At 39.6% G+C, this 21558-nt stretch overlaps 1 protein-coding gene and 1 long non-coding RNA gene across 7 annotated transcripts in view; one reads left to right on the forward strand and one right to left on the reverse strand.

Annotated features, from left to right (window-relative positions):
- The window catches only part of sh3pxd2a (SH3 and PX domains 2A), a 304174-nt gene that overhangs the window by 126496 nt on the left and 156120 nt on the right, over positions 1-21558 (forward strand). The window contains exon 1 of one of the 6 annotated variants that reach the window (XM_008106597.3): positions 10454-10545. The exons of 4 other annotated variants lie outside the window; for them this stretch is intronic. In XM_008106597.3, the coding sequence (XP_008104804.1) occupies positions 10544-10545 (2 nt within the window). In that variant the 5' untranslated portion in view covers positions 10454-10543. Of the gene's footprint in view, positions 1-10453; positions 10546-21558 lie in introns of those variants that run through there. One more of the 6 variants, XM_062976299.1, reaches the window with a different exon arrangement.
- LOC134297781 (uncharacterized) lies at positions 678-11140 on the reverse strand. Its single transcript, XR_010004651.1, has 3 exons — positions 11030-11140; positions 5210-5491; positions 678-3744 (listed from the first exon to the last, which is right to left on the reverse strand). It is a non-coding gene; the product is annotated as an uncharacterized LOC134297781 (long non-coding RNA).

The following is a 21558-nucleotide window of genomic DNA, read 5'->3' on the forward strand; positions in this document are numbered from 1 at the left end:
TCCAGAGTCCCTTTATTTAAATGAGTCTGTAATTGGGCAGTTTGGCATCTGTTTAATCACAGGTCAGAAAGAAATTGTTTTGCTTTGTTGGTTTGCTGGATTGTGTTCTTCCATGGAATCATTAAAGCCATCAACGTATTAGCTTTATCAGCTGAGGGAAATCCTGCCAGATAAATATCAACTCTTAATTGCTTTCCACCAACCCAAATGTACTCAAGCTCAAAGACAATTTGCAAGACTTTGATTGTTACCCGTGTCGAGTATAATTTCCAAAGAACATATGGAGGGAAGCAAAAAGCAAAACCAATCACAGTGAAAGAGCATATTCTACTGGAGAAAGAGGTGAAGCATATCCCTGTTCTCCTGAAACCCTGCCAGAAAGATATTGTATGTGTTATGTGTTACTCATAGACACCATCTCCTACCTGTTATTTTTAGTTTGACATCAGGCCTCACAGCTGATGGCCTCATACCCAATTTCTCATTCAGCCACTTCCCTTTTGCTCATCTCCTAGCTGTAGAAATAGAGTTCCAGTTCCATAGCTTAATCCTTTCTTTGTCTCTAGGTTGAGAGCAAAATTGATTGCTGATTTCTTTGTACTCATAGATAGGTATATAGCCCATGGATACAATCATCTATGGCTTGAAAAAAAGTTTTAGAAATCCAAACACCAAACCTTGTTTTTGCTCTTTTATATAAGAAACACTATTCTGTTACGCGATTAGGATTAGATTAAGGTCTGATTTACATGGATAGAACTGTAACATATACCAGAGATACAGGAACTTTTTCAACAACTCTGACAGCCTGAAATTATGTTTGACCTATGCAATTTATCAACACTACTCATTCCTTGTTGATACTCTCCTCCAGAAGATACCAGTAACATTAGCAGGAGTAGGATCAATTGCCATTCACATTCTAGATGGCATGTAAGATTGGATGGTTCATTTTGTTGTGTGCCTTTGAGTAATTTATGACTTTTGGAGACCTAAGGTGACCTATCACTGTGTTTTCTGAGCCATTAAAAAAAGCAGCCCTTTTACATATATTTTCAGGTACAGTAGAGTCTCACTTATCCAAGACTCGCTTATCCAAGCTTCTGGATTATCCAATGCATTTTTGTAGTCAATGTTTTCAATATATCGTGATATTTTGGTGCTAAATTCATAAATACAGTAATTACAACATAACATTACTGTGTATTGAAGTACCTTTCTGTCAATTTTGTTGTATAACATGATGTTTTGGTGCTTAATTTGTAAAATCATAACCTAATTTGATGTTTAATAGGCTTTTCCTCAATCCCTCCTTATTATCCAAGATATTTGCTTATCCAAGGTTCTACTGGCCCGTTTAGCAAGAGGCACCACTGCAGCAGCATCCCCCCCCCCCAAAAAAAATCTGGCCTCCACAATGGTTGCAGTAGGAAGATGATGGAGAATAGTGGAAGTAGAAGCAAAGGCAGTTGGAGATCGGTGGATAAGGGAGCAGTGGCAATGATGTCTGCAGGTTTTTAAAATGACCCTCTCAATATCAGCTTGTTCTAATGCCTGGATTAGATGAAATTGTAAGTGAAGAAATGAAATAGTAAATGAAGAAAAGAAAGAAAATATGGCATACTGTAGACGAAGAGGTGTCTGCTTTAAGGTCCTTAGGTTTCTACATGCATCTAAAGCAGTGGTTTTCAACCTGTGGGCTGTGGCTCAGTAGTGGGCCACGAGAATGAAAATCCGGTCAGCGAAACTCCTTCCTCTTTATTTATTTTATTTTATTTATTTTGTTTCCACTTCTTTCCGCAGAGCTGACCATTGCATTGGATAGGCCACATTGGCTCTAGATTATTAAATATGGTTTTCTGTGGGCAAGCAGATGGCAACTACTGGATGGCATATGTTCTGTATCAGAAACTAAAACTGATGTGGTCTATCCAATGCAATTTTCTGAATCAACACCCAAATACCCAAACTTCATCTAAACTTAACTAAAAACTGATTCATAACTGGTAGTAATGTTGGAGAGTGGTCCCCGGTCAAAGGGGTCCCTGGTCAAGTGGGCCCTGGTCAAAAAAGGTTGGGAACCACTGATCTAAAGCAACTTCTAAACCATTGAAGGTTCACTCAAGAAAAGATCTGAACAGTCTTTCTATTATTTTCAGAATCTTCATTTCTTTCAAGTTAAGTTAGTGCCTTTCAGAGTCATTAGTAACCATAATCAAAAAGATAAAGCTCCATAAGTAAATGGTAGATAATCACTTTGTAATGGGCAGTGAGTATATCCAAAAGCTGCTTGGTTGAGTTACCACCATACAACTAATCTTTCAACCTGTCTACGCTGATGGTCTTTGATGCACTCTGCCCCCAGAAATGCAAACAGGAGATCAAATAACCTTGTGTTTTGACTCAAAATGACAGGCAACTTATCGAATTATCAAAGCTTGCGATTTAAGTGAAATTTCACAGATAACCCTAGACCTGATTTTAAGAACAGAGGCTCTGCTGAGCCTCTGTTCTTAAAAAGGAAATGCTATTATCGCTGTGATCATGTCAGGGAAAGAATGGTTCTCAGAGACTGAAAGATCAGCCACAGAAGTGGACAAGGACGCCAGCCTAAAAGCATAGGACACTAACTAAGGGAGAGGAAAAGCCAAGAATCAATTGTTTCATCAAAGTTACTCAAGAATAGGATGGGAAGGCAGAATGTTTACTAGGACTATGTGAAAGACGTTCAGTATTTCTAAAGCATTTTAAAAGATGATGCAACTGTAGTGATAACTGCAGATACTTTCACTGCTTCCCCTCTTGTAATATCAATTGGAGTATAGGTCATTTGGAACAAACCATGCACCTATGATGAACTCACATGGTCTTTAAGCCTGGGCATAAGTTGAAAGTTTATTGAGCAAACATTTGCTCTGTACTGCTGCTTCATTGAATTGAGATTAGGCTTCATGCCCTCCTGTTTCTGTCAGCAATAATTATACCACTACAACAGGCCTGCACAACTTGTGGTCCTTCAGGTGTTTGGAACTCCAGCTCACAGAAGCCTTAACCAGTTTGTCTAATGGTCAAGAATTCTTGGAGCTGAAGTCCAAAGGTTATGTGGGCCTTCACTATACCAACAAAGAGTTTTATGGTAAGAACAGTACATTCATTTTAACATAATTCTAGGTCAGTGGTCCTCAGTCGGTGGGTCTCTAAATGTTTTGGCCTTCAACTCCCAGAAATCCTAACAGCTAGTAAACTGGCTGGGATTTCTGGGAGTTGTAGGCCAAAACACCTTGGGACCCACAGGTTGAGAACCACGGGTCTAGGTAGATAGCTATCCACTTCCTCAGATACATGGGATATTATTTTAGAGGTTCTGATATATATGCTCAGTGCACATGGTCTGGGTTAGAGTCTCAAATTATGCCCTGGGGATCTGGGGAAGTAGATTGTTCATGTTGAAATGAATTTGAAGTATGCCACAACATGGTGGCCTATGTGTGTATATCTTCATGTTGTCTGTTGACGTATAGGGACCCCATACATTTCGTAGGATGCTCTTAGGCAAGGAATATTCAGAGGTTGTCCTGCCAGTTTCTTTCTCTCTAATATAGCCTGCAGCGCATGGAATCTGTTGGCAGTCTCCCATCCAAGTACTAATTACAAGTTACCCTGCATAGCTTTCAAGATCCAATGGGATCTAGTACTTTTAAAGTATTCAAGCCATTGCCACTTTGAAAATTCTCATTGAGTCTCCTGTGGAAAGAAAAAGCAGGGTATTAATAATAATAATAATAATAATAATAATAATAATAATAATAATAATAATATAGTGTCACTGAAACATTCTGGCCCAAGCCAATGAAGAAGAACTGCAAAAGGAAAACAACATATGTTTCCCACATTCAAGAGGTTTCAGCACCCTACTTAGAATCTGACTTCAATGTACTGCGGCAAACCTCAGGATATTATATATGTCCAATTGCATTTGATTTTAATTAAAGACTGAAAAATCATCAAGAAACCACTAGAAGCTACTTGCTGGCAATCTGACCTACCTATTACTTAACAAAAGAAATTATAGCCTTAAAGTAAGAATCAAAAGTAATTGAACTATGAAGGGGAACTCAATGTTTTAAAGTGGTCTAGGGGAAAATACTAGAAATTTTAAGATTCTTAAAATACTGGCTTATTGAAGCTGTACTGATTATATTTTACATGAAAAGTGGACATTTCATCAAATAGCAAGCTTAATTCCACTCTGCAGAAGTTAGCGTCAATTAATTTAATAGGCCTTATTTCAAAGGAAATAGGTATGAAATTCCACAGTATTTATATTTTCTCCCGTTTTCTTCTCTCTCATCTTTCCTCCTTCTCTGTGAATTGGATCGAAAGCATGGTCACCTGCATCAACTCATAATTCCATGCATCTGCACTGTAGAATTTAATGTAGTTTGATACCACTTTAACTGCCATGGGTCAATGCTATATGATCATGGGAGCTGCAGTTTTACAAAGTCTTTAGCCTTCTCTACCAAAGAGTGCTGGTGCCCCACCAAACTACAAATCCCAATCCCAATATGTATACACCTTAAATGTAGACTGAAAGATGAGGAAGCCATAGCAATTCGACAAGTATATATCTGGTATACATTTGTAATCTTGGCATATCATCGCTCCCCTCTTTTCTGATTTTCCTCACTCCTGCTTTGTATGGCTCTTTTTAAAGCACAAGTATATATACACACAATGTGATTGAAATAATTGTAAGCCATAGCTAAAAACCAATTAAATGCCTGTAAATTGTTCACAAAGATAACATTCTTGACATCACACTCTATTAGGGATGGGAAGAATATTACAAAATATTTGAAAAATGATAAACAAACAGCCACGTGTTTCTTGAATGTCAGGAAATCCTGATGAGAATTTTCTCAGTTCAAGGATTAATCCATGTAAAATTTGCACATGGTTGTTTTATGCCGGAAGCATGTTTCTGCACATAATAACCATGTGTGAATTTTCCAAAAAAATGTGTTTAAAGTGTGACTAGTCTTCAAAAATGTACCTTTTTCAAGATTTTCTTGCAGTAAGAAGAAAATTGCTCAAATTACCCGTTGCTTGCTTCAAGAAGACTCTGCCACATCAGAGCTATGTGCCCATAATTATGAGGGCCTAAAACACTAATCCAGAATAAAATGTCCAAATTGAGTATACGTACATAGAACATGAAGCACTATAAGATTTTTCCTTTCCTCTTTGCCATTCCTGAATCACTTGTGGAGATTGATTGAAAGGTAGATAATGAAGGGAATCATGTGTCTGCTTGAAATAAGATTAATTTTGCAAGTTTTGAGAATTGAATGTGCAGATAGAGAGGCAGAACACTTGCATGCAGACACATGCCTTTCTGAGTGAGGCCTTTAATCTGCTATTTTTTTCCTGCTGACACTGCATGGTAGTAATATCACAGCTCTTCTCTGGTGCACTTCCTTCATACTGCCTAGAAACATAAAAAGAAAAGTTTCCATTGTTCTCTTACAAATTACATCACACAGATTAAGCCTCTGTTGTTCAGTGGTGATGCAAATATCATTGTAACTTGTATCTTCTCTGAAGAATGTTGAAGGCAAAGAAAAATATCTATCGTGGAATGAAGATACATGGTGGGTCTCACATGTAAAGAGGCTGTTTTTCTCAACTCCTCTTGAGTCAGGACAACATTTGGTTTAACCTTAAGAATCCTGTTCAGAAAAGAGCATTGTGCCTTCAAGAAATCCAACCATTCTGTGGTCTCTGAATTCAATAAGGAGTTAACATGTGGTTAAAAAGTAATAGCTGAAAATAAGTAGAAAATTAATGTTGAGGCTCCAGGGATACAGGTTTTGCCCTATCCCAGTAGAGACAGAAAAACCAGTTTGGTGAAGAAGGCTTTATGGTACTGGCAGAACACGGGGAACAGACTCCTTCGCTAGTTTGAGCTTTTGTTTCTCAGGATGAAGGGGAGGAAGGAAATGGTTTTCTAGCTTCGTTATATGGGATACATCTCCAGGTCTCCCAATATGTTTTTCTCATTGCTTGGATAGTTATACAGTTTTCATTACTGTGCATGTGTGTGTTGCGGAAAGGAATTTATGGGCATGGATATCAAATACACCCTAACCTCTGACCATATATGTTCTCTGGTGATGCTCATGAGATATTTAAGATTCATTTTGAAACATGTTCCATATTATGAGGGGGAGGAGTTGCTAAAACATTTTGGGGGTTTCTTTATTTTGGGGCCCCTGATGGTGGCGCAGTGTGTTAAAGCGCTGAGCTGCTGAACTTGCAGACCGAAAGGTCTCAGGTTCAAATCCCGGGAGCGGAATGAGCGCCCGCTGTTAGCCCCAGCTCCTGCCAACCTAGCAGTTCAAAACATGCAAATGTGAGTAGATCAATAGGTACCGCTCCGGCGGGAAGGTAACGGCGCTCCATGCAGTCATGCCAGCCACATGACCTTGGAGGTGTCTACGGACAACGGCGGCTCTTCGGCTTAGAAATGGAGATGAGCACCAACCCCCAGAGTCGGTCACGACTGGACTTAACGTCAGGGGAAAACCTTTACCTTTTTACTTTATGAATTATTGTACCACTGATGTTTTTTAAGCTTCTACTTTTGGCTGCAAGTACTTTATCGATCAAACAGTGTATTTGCTCTGTGCCATCACATCTGTTTCATACTACTTCATGTTTCATGGTTCCATCCTACAGAATCATGACATTTGTCATTTAATGCAGGGGGGTTTCTAAGCCCTCACTACCTGATGCCTCTAGCAACTACCTACTCAACTATTGTCTACTGTCATTCTTCTTAGTTTCCTTAAGTTGCATGCCAATGTAATGAATAAAACCACTCATTTATTAATTGATTAGCCATAGTCTTGGAGGGAATGGCACATGGGCCATAGGAAGCAAAGAGATTTTGTTGTTGCTGTGTGCTATCAAGTTGTTTCTAAGTTACGGTTGTTCTACAACAATGTTTCTCAACCTGTGGGTCCCCAGATGTTTTAGCCTTCAACTCCCAGAAATCCTAACAGCTGGTAAACTGGCTGGGATTTCTGGGAGTTGTAGGCCAAAATACCTGGGGACCCACAGGTTGAGAACCACTACTCTCCAACTCTTACGGAGTTGCCGTGTCAAAATTTGTTGAGCGGGGGTTTCCCTTTGCCTCCCTCTGAGAATGTGACTTGCCTTAGGTCCCCTGGTGGGTTTCCATGACCAATTGGGGATTTTCACCCTGGCCTCTAGAGTCATGCTCCACTACAGCATGCTGGCTCTCATTTTACTGCTTTTGTATACTTCAAGGAAAGACCATAGAGGTTGAACAGAGAATGGTTCTAGTATCCTAGGTTCATGGCAACAGACAACCTGAGCATAGAACACATACCATGGTGATAGGTTTTGAGCAGAGAGTGAAAACAGCAAACAAGCTCCTCACTAGAAATTACTCAAATCATAATATTTGATTTGTGTATATTTTCAACTTTTGAAATTTTTGATTTCTATGTTAGTATAGGACAAATAGGGAAGGCCTATATTAAACTTGCCCCTGGCTTTCAAGGAATGTGAAGTCAGTATTCCCCTCCTTTCTTTTTCCACTTTCCCATGACCTTGGATGGGAGCTTGGAATTATTATTTTTGTGAGGGTCTTTGTGGGGCAAAGTTTTAAAATAAAATACTATGCTATATGTGTTTAATGATCTCCATATGGATTTGTGGGTGCAGGAATTAAATACATAATAGCTTCCAATGACATAACATGGAAATACAACTCCTACAGTGCTAGCGTGTAGACATTAAAGGGTTATTAATAAAAATGAACACTTTAAATAGAAAAACAAGCTTAGCAGCACAGACTTGGCTTCTTGCCCATCACTGAATGGCAGCAGGGAAAGAGAGGATTGAGAAATTGGGTCTTTACTCAGTGCATGAAAACGAATACCTTTTGTACCATCCGGTGCTTAATTTTTCATGTGGGATGTCTGGTGCTTTTCAAGTTTTCAGCCAGGGTACAAGCTTAATGATGGTAGTTGGGACTGAGGCAGCATATTTAGCCAAGCCCTGAACACTCGGGTTGAGAGGTTCAAGGGAAATTGTGACATTTTAATCTAAAGCATTAATGTTTGGTTTGGCAGAACCTTTCAAAAGGTTAGATCTTAACTTGTCAGAAAGCAAAATGTGCTTTGTTTCTAAGCGAGCCAGGAAAATAACAGTGTGCGCCCCATTTGAACATGACCTAAAAGAAGGTTGCATCTGGTCTCTAAGAAAACTGGTGCTTTTGTAACTTTCAGCCAATAATAACAACAACGTAAGATGTACACTGATAATATATGGGGGCAAAAACACTTTTTCCCACCCAATAGCATCAAACTTGAATTTGATACTTTCTGGTTTGGCAATCCTGTTTTGTAGAATAAAGGCACCAGCAGCCTAAATTAGGACAATTTCTTCTACCCTACTATTTATTCAGGGATGGGCCCAGCACTGTAGATCTCTGAAAGTGTCACCCAGTCTGGAAGATACCATTTGCTGCAAGAGTTATTGCTAATTCTGAAGCACGACATTGGTGTCCCACGGAGTCACCATTGTATGACCGGGTTAGTCCTTCTCTCTTTGCTTCAGACAAAACAATTATCTTGTCATAGTTGCAGAGCCAACCAAGTTGTGTATGTGGGGAAAAATTTGCCTCCCACCACTATAGCCATGTGAAAGGAGATGGACCATAAACTTTTAAACAACATTTTATACTCTAGTGGACAAAACCCATGGAAGCAGGAATTCCAACCTTTACATCTGGAAGATGCTTGAGAAATCCTAACAGCTGGTAAACTGGCCGGGATTTCTGGGAGTTGTAGGCCAAACCTGTGGGGACCCACAGGTTGAGAACGACTGCCTTATAGTATAAACAGGACCATATTTGAGTAAAGAGGGGTGGAATGACTTGCTTTAGATAGCATTGTGGCAACTGAAGAAGCCATGTTGAATGGTGTAGCAAAATATTAGAAGTAATGGCCATAGTGAAGATGGGAAGAGCATTTGGGCTTCATATCAGCAAAATGTGTTCAACCAGCATCAGAGTGAGCCCTTGTGATGTGGTTTTGCATAGGAGATGGACCTTCATAATTTTGTGTGAGGATTGGTAGCATCATTCCTCCAAACCTTCTTAACAGCTTAACTATTAAATCCTAATTTTTAGTCTGCCAGATTATCATGAATACATGACTCAGTTAAGCAAATCCTGGGATGGGATCAGTGTACACCATATGCTCATCAAAAAAATAATTGCCACCAGCTAAGAAAGCATGGAGAAAAACACTTCCAAAGTATTCCTGGACAGGCAACAATATATAAAAAACAGAATATTGAAAATTTTGTTATGAACAAAAATGTCCAAACCTCCAGCTAGTGGATTCTGGGAGATGTAGTAAAAAAAACTTTTCCGAGCTCTGGTATATGCATGAATCACTTGAATTTGGCAGAAGTTGTACTTGATGCTTATGGGAGTTTAGCCTTCAGAACCAGAGGCAGTTTCCTTTATAAAATCATGTAGAACCCACGGGAATAAGATTAATTGTGCCAATTCTTTCTCTTTCTGGAACCGCAAAAATATTCCCAGAGATGGTTTTAAATATAATAATGCTGGGAGGGGGGAAAGGAGCCTGATGTGACTCCGCAGCTGTAGTGAACATAACACAAATAACATGCAGCTTTTTAAAGAGCCATCTTCTTTCTAACAGCCTCAGTGCAACGGGGAATCATAAATGTTGTCCTTATAGCCTGCCATTGAGAGAGCACAACCAGGCAAGCAATGGCAACATGAGAAAAATAGACCTACTCCAGTTCTGATTGCAGAACTTGCCCAAGACAAGAACAGAATTTGGTGAGTCTTGATCATTTGTTCTGTTTGTGATCAGGCTGATAAAGCAAGCTGTGCAGTTCAGATTCTCTTGATGCTTTTGCTTTTAATACATTCAGTGTGAATTCTGATTTGTGTCTCTTCAGAAATTCTTGAATCCTTTTTTCACTAAACAATATAGAGAAACAGAATTCCCTGCATATAGTAAACTAGTAAAGAGGAGACTGCGTTGCAACGTGGCCCTCTTTCTATTGATATGGTGGGCCAGTGGTGTAAGCTTCGTAAATACTTTCCTCCTCTGTTTTTGAATTTCCTGGAACATTTGCTTGTTTGTATTCACTGGCTGTGTGGTCCCCATCTTGGAATTACTTATAACTTACTCAAACCCCAGTGCTCTTCCCTTCTGCTCATCCGTTATCATAGGCTTCCGATGAGGTCTTATGCAAATCTATCCCCATGCTAAGAAGCACCAGTGGGTGTGAGTAAGAGATGATGCATGCATGTTGGCTTTGTTCGCTGTGTGCCGGGATGCACGGCCCACCTCCCATGACTTTGGACAAACACAAATAGCTGCTTTGTGTATTTTGCATAAGCTAAGCAGCAGAGCGCTTCCCCGCTGCTCCTTTAACGAAGGAATACTTCCATGCGTTAACCCTCATGTAAGTAAATCTGTTGGGCTCACCTTCTGCCTTATTGTAACTTTCGTGTGCTGGGTTGACGGCAGCACTTTGTTAAAAGGGCCTGAGTGGGAATTGAGGGGGTTGTCTGCAGTCAGCACATTGATGCAGATGTGGAAATGCCTTAGTTTCACTCTTTTAAATTTTCTCATTGTACTTGGAGCCACATTCTGCAGCAAATATTTCTCTCTGACTGCTTTAAAGAATGTTTTTCAGCGTTTAAAAAAGAAATGAAATGGGCTCCGATGTTCTGCTTCCTGCCTTACATGGGTATAATTCAGAATGCAATCAGTGAAGAACTTACCAGTAATTCTGGCAACAAAACAGCTCAATCAAGCACAATGGTATGCAAAGACAAGCCCCATTGAGTCCAATGATATCCTCAATGCCCCTATAGTTATAACCTGCAGATGTCACTTTTAGGGACTATAACTACCAGAATCCCATAGCTAGTATACTTACTTACCTGGCTGAGGGATCCTGCGGATGGTAGTCCACAAAACCATTACTAAGTCATTTTGAGGCCTTAAGCTCCAAAATGCACATATTTGCACAGTTCATTTATTTACCATTAGGTTTGCCAGCTGAGTCACTTATGTGCTGTTGAAAATCCAACACCCCGCCCCAGTCTTGTAGTTAATTATTCACCTAAGGCAAATAATTCCCTCCAGGTAATTAGCATTTCTCCAGGTAGCCTGTGGCAAATAGCATGTAGCAAAGAGATATTCAAATGAGGAAAAGAGCTGATTAAAGATTTGCATTCACAAGGGTTCCTTACCCTTTAAACATTATAAACTCAGCCTTTGGAGAAATAACAGAATTCCCAAACTCACCCAACTGAGGAATATATATGCCTACATTTATATGTATGAACAAACTGGAGTGCCTGTTTCTAATGACTTTGTTTTTTAAAATTTTGATATAAGGTAATTAGTAATTTGTAATTTGATGACATTGACTCTAGTCATGTCCAGCTCTGAGGGTTGGTGCTCATCTCCATTTCTAAGCTGAAGAGCCAGCGTTGTCCGTAGATAGTCTCCAAGGTCATGTGGCCAGCATGACTGCATGGAGCGCCGTTTACTTCCCACCTATTGACCTACTCACATTTGCATGCTTTTGAACTTCTAGATTGGCAGAAGCTGGGGCTAACAGTAGAAGCTCCTACCACTCTCTGGATTCAAACCACTGACCTTTTTCAGCAGTTTAGTGGTTTAACCCGCTGTGCCACCAGGGAACTTACTAATTGATCTTTCTTTACCTCTTTCTCTCTTCAAGCATATTTAGAAGCAGCGCAGCTATGGGCCATAGCTTATAGCAGAGCGATTTCACTCCAAATGAAGTTCAAGAACGTTTTAAAGATTTGGGGGTGATGGAGAGAACCATAAATCTAGGCACACAAGAAAACAAACATAAAATGGCATGAGGAGTAAACTCTGTCTTAATGGCAGATTGCAAAGTCTCTAGAACAGGGCTTAATCATTGCATGCCAGTTCTGCCGAGTTAGTAATCCAATTCTGTTGCAGGGTGTGTTTGTGTCTGCGCAGGGAAGGAAACTCTGCTTTAAAAAAATATATCAAGGATTCCACATCTTAGAATCTTGGTTTACATCCACTGACAGAAACAGTTGCCAAAACAGAAAAAGAGAAAGAGAATTCCTACATCTTCAGAGGATGAGAAAACCCTGTTGAGGGCATGTTAGCACTGCATGAGTGAATCCTCTATTCCACTAATAAAACAACTACAGCTTCTATTAGTGGAAAAGCACCATTGGCTTCAGGCCGCTGCAGTTACGAAAGCAATAACAAAGCACATGTTCCTGGATACTGGGACATACTTTTCTAAATGGATAAAAGACTACATGTGACTGAAAGCCTGTTAGGTATTAAATCACATGGATTCATGATAGTAAAAACCCCAGCATCACATGAACCCCATTAATAGAAAACTATGGGATGTTTTCCTGCTTTGGAAGTAACAAGCCTTGGGCATATATCTGTTCTAAAGATATCCCAAAACAGGCAATTCTAGTATTCTAGTGAATTATAAGTAGTTCTTATGCAGGGTGATGAGTAGAGACGACTATCCTTCTTTCTGCCATAGGGAAAATATGTTCAACTGAACAGCCATGTGATCATGGGTCTCGTAATAACAAGAATGCTTGTGATTTAGAGCAAACAAGAATTTCATTCTCCACATGAGTCACACAGAAGAAGATTCAGTCTCATGTGGAACGGGTTGCAAAACATTTATTGGGAGGATTGTGCAGGTAATGTCTGAGCCTTGTCCAAACAAACAATCAGTCTTCTCCACCTGGTGTCTTCAAGATAAATAGGATCATGACTCACTTTGCCTCTAAGCAGGATGGCAATTTTCAGGGAAGATGGGATTGTAGTAGCTTCAAACATATGGAAGGTACTGGATTTGAGAACACTAGGGTAGTTATTCATCCAGTCAGTGCCACCGATGTGCAGATGTTTATGTATTTATTTGATTTATAACCTGTCTTTCTCCCACAACTGGTATGTGGAACACTAAATGTGGACAAAGTATGAACAATTAATGTTAACCCCTGCTTCTTAATATAAGCATTACATTATTTACTTAGGTTATTATTTTTATTCCCAACCCATCTCCAGTTGGGCAGGAAAATCTCCTTGCATTGACTATTCCACCTGATAGTATTGTGTAGATTAATATCTTTATGAGCCAAGGCTAACTCATTCTTCTAGCATAGGGAAACAACGAGAAATGAGAGAGCTCTAGCTCAGGAAGTGGATGTCTTGCCAGAAATATTATTAAAGATATCTTTATAGGTTTTTTCAACTTCACAAAACTCTACATTATTCTCATACAAGCTGCTGCCTCTGGACATGTTAGACTGTAGCTCTCATTTTAGGGCATGATGGTTTAGGGCATGATGGAGGATGCTAGGTTGGTTAATGTACTTGGGGCAATGCACATTTTAAAGCTTGTATGTATGCTGACAAAAATGAGAATTTTTAAAAGAAAAATCAAAACCTGTGATTATCAAGCAAAATCAAGTTTAATTGGAAGCTTATGGTGACCTTGAATATTCTGTTGCAAAAGAATAGCCCAGTTAGCTTGGATCTTAATGGAATGAAACATACAAGACCATCCTGTAAGTGACATAGCTCTAGCGCCCAACCACAAATCAAGGAACATGAAAGGCACTGCAGACTGATTCAACCAGAGAAGTCAGCAAAGTAAAGACTTTCTGTATATATTTCAGATTTCAATATTAATGTCAAAAATACGTAGTATGATTTTACATAGGATTTGTGCTATATTAGAACAGTAAAGGCAAATATCACTTAAGTGAAATAAACATTAAATATTAAATAACCAAAAAAATAAAATAAGGTGTAAACACTAAGCTAATTTGGGAATCTGCTATTGCAACATATCCAATAAAGTAGTTTAAAACCAGTATAAAAAAAGATTAGGACTAAGTACGTTCCAGTCTACTTGGAATACACAAAGCTCATTCCAGAAGCGTGTTTAAGAACTGGTCCACTTGATGAACCAACCTGGACACAGCACATTATTTGAGAATACAGAAATGCTGGACCACTCCAACAACTACCATGTCAGACTACACAAAGAAGCCATTGAAATCCGCAAGCATGTGGACAATTTCAACAGAAAAGAGGAAACCATGAACAAAATGAACAAAAATTGTCTACCAGTATTTTTAAAAACTCTAAAATCAGAACAGTAAATAAAGAGCAAGACTCAAAAAGCAGTCTTTTTGGGCCAGCCAATAGCTCCCAGTTAATTAGGGCCAGCTAATACCTCCCAACAAAGGATTCCCCCAGGCAGCTACTAGCCAGACCTTGAAACTGTGGGCCATTAAAATGCTCACCAAGGTGGCAAATTGCAACATTCAGACATACCTCTCAGCAGATAAGAGTTTTTTCCCCACCCTAGATACTCCACAGATATATAAGCCTCATTTACTTAGTTTGCAACAGACCCCCTCAACCTCTTGAGGAGGCCTGCTATAGATCTGGGTGAAATGTCAGGAGAGAATGCTTCTGTAACATGGCCAAACAGCCCAGAAGACTCACAACAACCCATAGCTGTTGCATCTTTCAGTAGTGAGAGACTGATGAAGCATAATTCACACTTGAGTAGATCTGACTCTGAAATTTCCAAGCACTCTTTCCTGAGTCTCAAATCCTTCTTCACAAACCTCAACAGGATCTCCCTATAGATGCCAAAAGGGAAAAGGAGACGAAAACCTGCCGTTTGCTTATTCCTCTCTAATCTGGATTGTTCCTACAGGGAAAGTATTATTTTTCCATTGAGGGCATCAAAGTGGTTGCTGCTGTGCAGATATTATCTCTACAGAGAGAAAGCTATATTGTCCTCCCATGCTTGGCTCTGCTTTGCCCAGGGCTCAAGTGCCACTGGTTCATTGAAGCAGTTCTCAAACCTCTTTCCAGGCCTGTGAGCACATGCCTCTTCTCCCTGCCCAAGTCGCTCAGACATCTAGGTTGGTGATGCTGTGGGCAAATGCCTCCAAGAACATGTGAGGAAGAGGCAAGTTCAGACTGGGTTGCAAGTCTGCCTGAGTACTAATGCATTCCACAAGGGGTAGCTACAAGTAGTGCATTAAAGACCAACATAAAAAGTCCGGAGCCCCGGTGGCGAAGTGTGTTAAAGCACTGAGCTGCTGAACTTGCAGACTGAAAGGTCCCAGTTTCAAACCTCAGGAGCTGCATGAACAGCCACTGTTAGCTCCAGCTTCTGCCAACCTAGCAGTTTGAAAACATGCTAATGTGAGTAGATCAATAGGTACCGCTCCGGCGGGAAGGTAACGGCGCTCCATGCAGTCATGCCGGCCACATGACCTTAGGTGTCTATGGACAACGCCGGCTCTTCGGCTTAGAAATGGAGATGAGCACCAACCCCCAGAATCAGAAATGACTGAACGTCAGGGAAAACCTTTACCTTTACCTAAAAAGTCCAATCCAGTTTTGTCAACAGGATATTTTCTAGAGCATGGTGATCCAAGGATCAGTTTGAGTCTCCAAGCTATTGGCAGCTAGTTTTAAACATGTTTCCCAATGAGAATAAGAAACAGTTCTAGTCAGTGGGCAGAAATATGCTGGTCCCTAGTCAGTGCTAGTCAGTGTGGATGTGGATGTTTTTATGGATTGAATTTGAATTGTATTTATTACTAATGGTGTTTAATACTGTTTTAATATTTGTATATATGTATATTTTAAATTGTATTGTAAGTCTTTTAATGTTAGCCACTTTGAGTCTCCTTATGGAGAGAAAAAGTGGGATAATAATAATAATAATAATAATAATAATAATAATAATAATAAGAAGAAGAAGAAGAAGAAGAAGAATAGTTTAAGTAAGAATATCAGGTAAATTGGGTAAACTGTAGTTGCAATATGTGGTTATTCAACACAATGTGAAAAATATAATGGGGACTGCAATGTAGCAGTGAGAAAGAGTTATGGAAAGTCTGAGAAATTGGGAACAATGTGGGTGAAAACAAGGGTTAGCACTCATGACAACAACAATCAACAAGAAACAGAGATTGAGTCTCACGGCTGCTAATTGAAGGCTACATGCACATGCAGAGAGATTGGTTGTACAAGGACTAGAACTCAAGGAGAAAAGGATTCAAATCCAACTTCTAGCGTAGAATCCCAATAAGTAACTTGGGGACCGTCACACTGTCATAAAGGAAGACAGCCAATCTTTGACTCAGTTCTGCCATAGTAGTTTGAATTGGACTAGAAATCCACAAAAAAAAAATAGTATTGGGTTTATTTTTAATCAGTTTTGATGGATTTTAACTGTGATTTTAATACAATTCTGTTTTAATATTGGTATATTTGTGGATTTTAAATTGTATTGAAATGATTTTATGTAAGTTGCTTTGAGTCTTCTTTGTGGAGATAAAAAGTGGGGTATAAATAAACATACCAATAACAACAACCAGGGTTTCAATCTTCACATAGTTATGGAAACCCTTGGTGTCACCTTGTGCAAATCACACTCTCTCCATCTTAGAGGAAGGTAATGGCAAACTTCCTCTGAATAACACCTGCGAAGAAAACTATATTTTTGGGAGCCAGTGGGATGTAGTGGTTTGCATATTTGGTGAGAACACTATGAAACCTGGGCTCAAGTCCTTGCTTAGCCAAGAAAACACTATGTCAGCCAAGAGAAAGGCAATTACAAATCTCTTCAGAATAAATCTTGCCAAGAAAACCCTGTGAAAGGGTCACCATAACTGTGAGTTGACTTGCAGGCACATAACAACAAACACGTAGTCACATACTATCAAGTGCGGGAGTCCTCAAAACGTTTTAAGTAGAGGACCGGTTCACAATCCTTCAGACTGTTGAAGGGCCAAATTATCATTTGGAACAAAAATGAACAAATAAAAATGAAAAATAATTTTAAGCAGCATAAACCTATTAGGATTTCAATGGGAAGTGTGGGCCTGCTTCTGGCCAATGGGATAGTAAAGTTAATTAGGATTGTTGTTGTGTGCTTTCAAATCATTTCAGACTTTGGGCGAGCCTAAATCTAAAACTGAGTACTGGGGGGGGGGGTAAATAATAATAATAATAATAATAATAATAATAATAATAATAATAATAATAATACTTTATTTATACCCCGCCACCATCTCCCCAACGGGGACTCGGGGCGGCTAAATGACCTTGGAGGGCTGCATCTGGCCCACGGGCCTTAGTTTGGGACCCCTGATCAAGTGCATACCACTTTACTGAGCAGTTAAAGACTGGCAGTGCCAAAGACTTTCCAGGATAAAATCTGACACAGAGAAACAAGAGAATAGGACTGGGCCACTTGAGGCCTTCTAATTATTGTTGGGTTGCAAGAACATCTGGAAGTCACTCCCTGTCAGCCCCAGAGGAAGGCAAGGGTAACTCCCTCTGGACAAATCCTGCTAAGAAAACCACATAATAGGTTTGGCTTATGGTTGCCATGAATCAAAAATTACTTGAAAGCACCCAGCAACAATTTAAGAGGTTGTAGAGAAAGTAGATTTTGGGAAAGGGGACATATTGTGACCAACCCACTGCTAGTGCAGGAATCCATTGAGAAACCATCTCTCTGAAATGACAGTCTATCCTTTGTTAAAAGTCTCTAGTAAAGGAGCGCCCACCACCTTCTGAGGTTGTCTATTCTGCCGATGAACAGTTCTTACCATCAGGAAAGGAAAGGAAAGGAAAGGAAAGGAAAGGAAAGGAAAGGAAAGGAAAGGAAAGGAAAGGAAAGGAAAGGAAAGGAAAGGAAAGGAAAGGAAAGGAAAGGGAAGGAAGGAAGGAAGGAAGGAAGGAAGGAAGGAAGGAAGGAAGGAAGGAAGGGGAACATGATATGACATGACAAGCTAGCAGTGGAGAAAGAGTAAACTTATTTAAGGGAAGGAAACTGAACATAGATGAGATGGTGATGCAAAGATTTGCTTCCGTAGCTCACCTAAGCTCAGCTTTGTTGCTTACTTCTACCTCAGTTCTTTTTCCTTTAGAGAAGACACAGTCTCTCAGAGTGTATTTATACTATACAGTTAATACACAGCTTTAACTGTCCTGGGCACATACTGTAGAAACCTGGTTGTGGATGCTTTCATGCAGTAAATGAAATTTTCTCCTAGAAGACCTGAGCATACTCTTTTGAAAGACAGTGTCTAACTATTCAATATATGCTGAATAACAAGAGAATGCTGCACACACATATACATTCACCAATATGCATGACCTTTAATGTTAACGCATGTAATTCTCCCCCCCCCCCCCCCCCCGGAAGAATTGTGCCATTACTTGTATTTCATTACTTCCAGCTATGGCTTTCACTAGCCTGAGCTTTCTTTTACCTGCCTTAAACTATGGCCCGCAGTGGCACAGCGGATTAAACTGCCAAGCTGCTGAACTTGCTGATCGAAAGGTTGGCAGTTGGAATCCAGGAAGCACAGTAAGGTCCCACTGTTAGTCCCAGCTTCTGCCAACCTAGCAGTTCGAAAACATGCAAATGTGAGTAGATCAATAGGTATCACTCTGACAGAAAGGTAACGGCGCTCCATGCAGTCATGCTGGCCACATTACCTTGGAGGCATCTACTAGACAACACTGGCTCTTTGGCTTAGAAATGGAGATGAACACCAACCCCCAGAGTCAGACATGATTAGACTTAATGTCAAGGGGAAACCTTTACCTTTACTAAACTATGGCTAGATAAATATAAACTCTGCATTGAATTTAGTCTGTGTTGGCTTTTCTGGGGGTGATCTTGCAAGCATCACTTGATATGATTTGAAGCCAGCAAGCCCAGTAAGATTAATAAGTGCAGTTTCTGTAAACCGAGATAACATTGTGTACCACATAGCTGTCAAAAACCTAGTCAGTTTGTATATTGCATTCCTGTTAGTCTGTATCCCCACCATGAGGTCAGGTTGTATATTGCACAATTTTCTATTTAGTAGTTTGCTTTATCTGAGCATTAGATTTAAAATGTATGTAATGTTACAGCTTTGTTGACTCTTGTTCCTCTTACGGTTTGCCACTTTTTGCACATTTTAAACATTGAATTATACTTTACAGACAAAAAAGCAAACATAGATGCTGTTAATTCATGAAGGGGACCACAGCTAGGCACTACTTTAGATAAAACAAAACTGGAGAGGGTCATCCAGGCCAACTCCCTATTATACAAGAACACTCAACAGTAAAAATGAACAACTAGTGTAGTAAGATACTTTTAAATCATTGCAAAAAATCAAGTAAGAATGTCAAGATACTTTTTAAAAGTTTAGAATCCAACTTTTATTTATACTAATCACTTCTAAAAAGTATATTTCTAGCCACAGACAATCCCTAGGTCTGAATTAATCTTTGACCTCAAAATCAGAAATGGGGTTTGGGACATTCCTGGCTTGTCCTACTAATAAAGAGACAGCCAGATGGTTGTCCAATCCAAATATAGTTGACCTTCTGATCATCTGGCATCCATGGCAATAGCTGGGAAATTGGACAGAGGCTAAGCTGTTCCTACCAATCCCAGAGCCACCTCTTTGTTAAAAGACAGAAAATTGCCAATGATTTCCTCTTTGGGTTACCAAAATACAGGCAGTCCCTGATTTATGAACATCTGACATACAAATGACTCATAGTTACAAACAGGGGTGAGACAACAGGAAGTGTGAGAAATCTACCGCTAAGAAGGGAAGTTTTCTCCTGAAAGAGTTATTATGGAGGATGTAACAGCTGAAACTTTATCACCAATCCTTGTTTCCACAACAAGCCAAATTTTTCAAAATCCAATTATCACAGGGACAGAAAATGAGGTGAAATCTTCTGAACAGGGGCACAGAGAGCAAAATAAATATCACAGGGGTGTTAACTCTTCCCTATGCTATCTAAAGCTTAAAAAATACATATTTTGGCTGGCGTTGACTTTTAAAAATGTCCCTATTCTGACTTAAATACAAATTCAGTTTAAGAACAAACCTGCAGAACCTTTCTTGTTCATAACTTGGGTAACTCTTGTACTTAGAGATCTTGTGATGAGATGAGACTGCTAAGTTGCTGCAAAACAATTCTGGGTACAAGTCTTTTTGGGCAAGACACAGTTCAATAGGAAAATATAAGGGGAAATCTGAGATGAGAAACAAGGTTTCAGAGTAGGATATAAAATGATAGAAGTGAGGAGTTGTGAGGAATGTCAATAAAAAGCTGATTGGGCCTTGGGGTTCTAGATCTGTGATACACTAGAATGAATTGTGTTGCAGCAGAATCTTTGAATATAGAGTGCCTGGATTTTCAGATCACGATAATGTTTCAAGCAAAGCCTGAAATGGTGTTCCAGTTTTTAAAACTGGAAACTGACTTTTATGTAAGTTGAGGTTCACTGTGAGCCCTTCCTCACACACACACACACACACACACACACACACACACACACACACACACGACTTGCTAAAACAGGATAAGACACTGAACATCTGGCAGATACCCTTCTTCCTTTATAACATCTTTCTCAAACATGTGCTTCCAAATATGCTTCTCCTGCTTTCTTATTAGGTGCTATAGCTCCACCTTTTCTCATTTATCCAGTCTTTATGTTCAACTATTTTGAATGTGTTTGCTTTTAAAAGGTATCAAAGAACTGTCTTTTGAGGAAAGTGTTCCCAGATGTGCTAGAACTCAGTAAAACAGACTGAAAGATAAATAAGGAATCTTATATAGTATTTCTTTAAGACTAGATAAAATTTGTGGCTTGGTGTTCAAATATATTCAGTCTTACAATATATGATATACCCATATGGATTTATTTTGAGCCCATCAATAAGGCGCACGCACGTTCCTTAAAATGTGATGGACTTGAATTTGGATCTGAGGTTGTCAAATGAGATTCAGCCTTTCTATGACTACCTATCTCTTGCCAAAGGAGAAAACTGTGATGACTACATAGAGTTGCAGTAAATCTCTTCAATGTTAATAAGTGAGAAGAGGCTCGTTTCTCATCCTATTGTGGGGATTCAAGTTGCGAAATTGTGTGACACTTGTCACTAAGAGCCGGGATAATTTGCAAAGCAAGACAAGAGCCAGGTGTATAGTTTCATGGGCTGAGACTAGTTATTCGCATGAATTAAGTCAACAAAACTATTGAGTTGTGTGTGATAGGGAGCTCCAAGGAAAGGACGTATATTGCCCCTATTTGAACATCACTCTGGGCCTGGAGGTTTCCTAAATCCATAGAATTGGATGAGGTTGAGTAGAGAAAGGTTCTCATTGATTTTTGGGCACTCTCACCATAGGTGGAGAAGCATCAAGCTTTTCCTTGGAATGGATACATAAATAGCCATTTTGATGCTTGGCTGCTGTACTCTTCCACAGTGAGGAGTTTTATCTCCAAAGAGCAATGCGGGTCCAGCTTTTTGTTCACTAACTAAATTACTATTAGAAATGTACTTTACTTAGG

The sequence above is a fragment of the Anolis carolinensis genome, chromosome 3 (genome assembly GCF_035594765.1).
Source record: "Anolis carolinensis isolate JA03-04 chromosome 3, rAnoCar3.1.pri, whole genome shotgun sequence".
In the NCBI taxonomy this organism is placed as follows: Eukaryota; Metazoa; Chordata; class Lepidosauria; order Squamata; family Dactyloidae; genus Anolis; species Anolis carolinensis.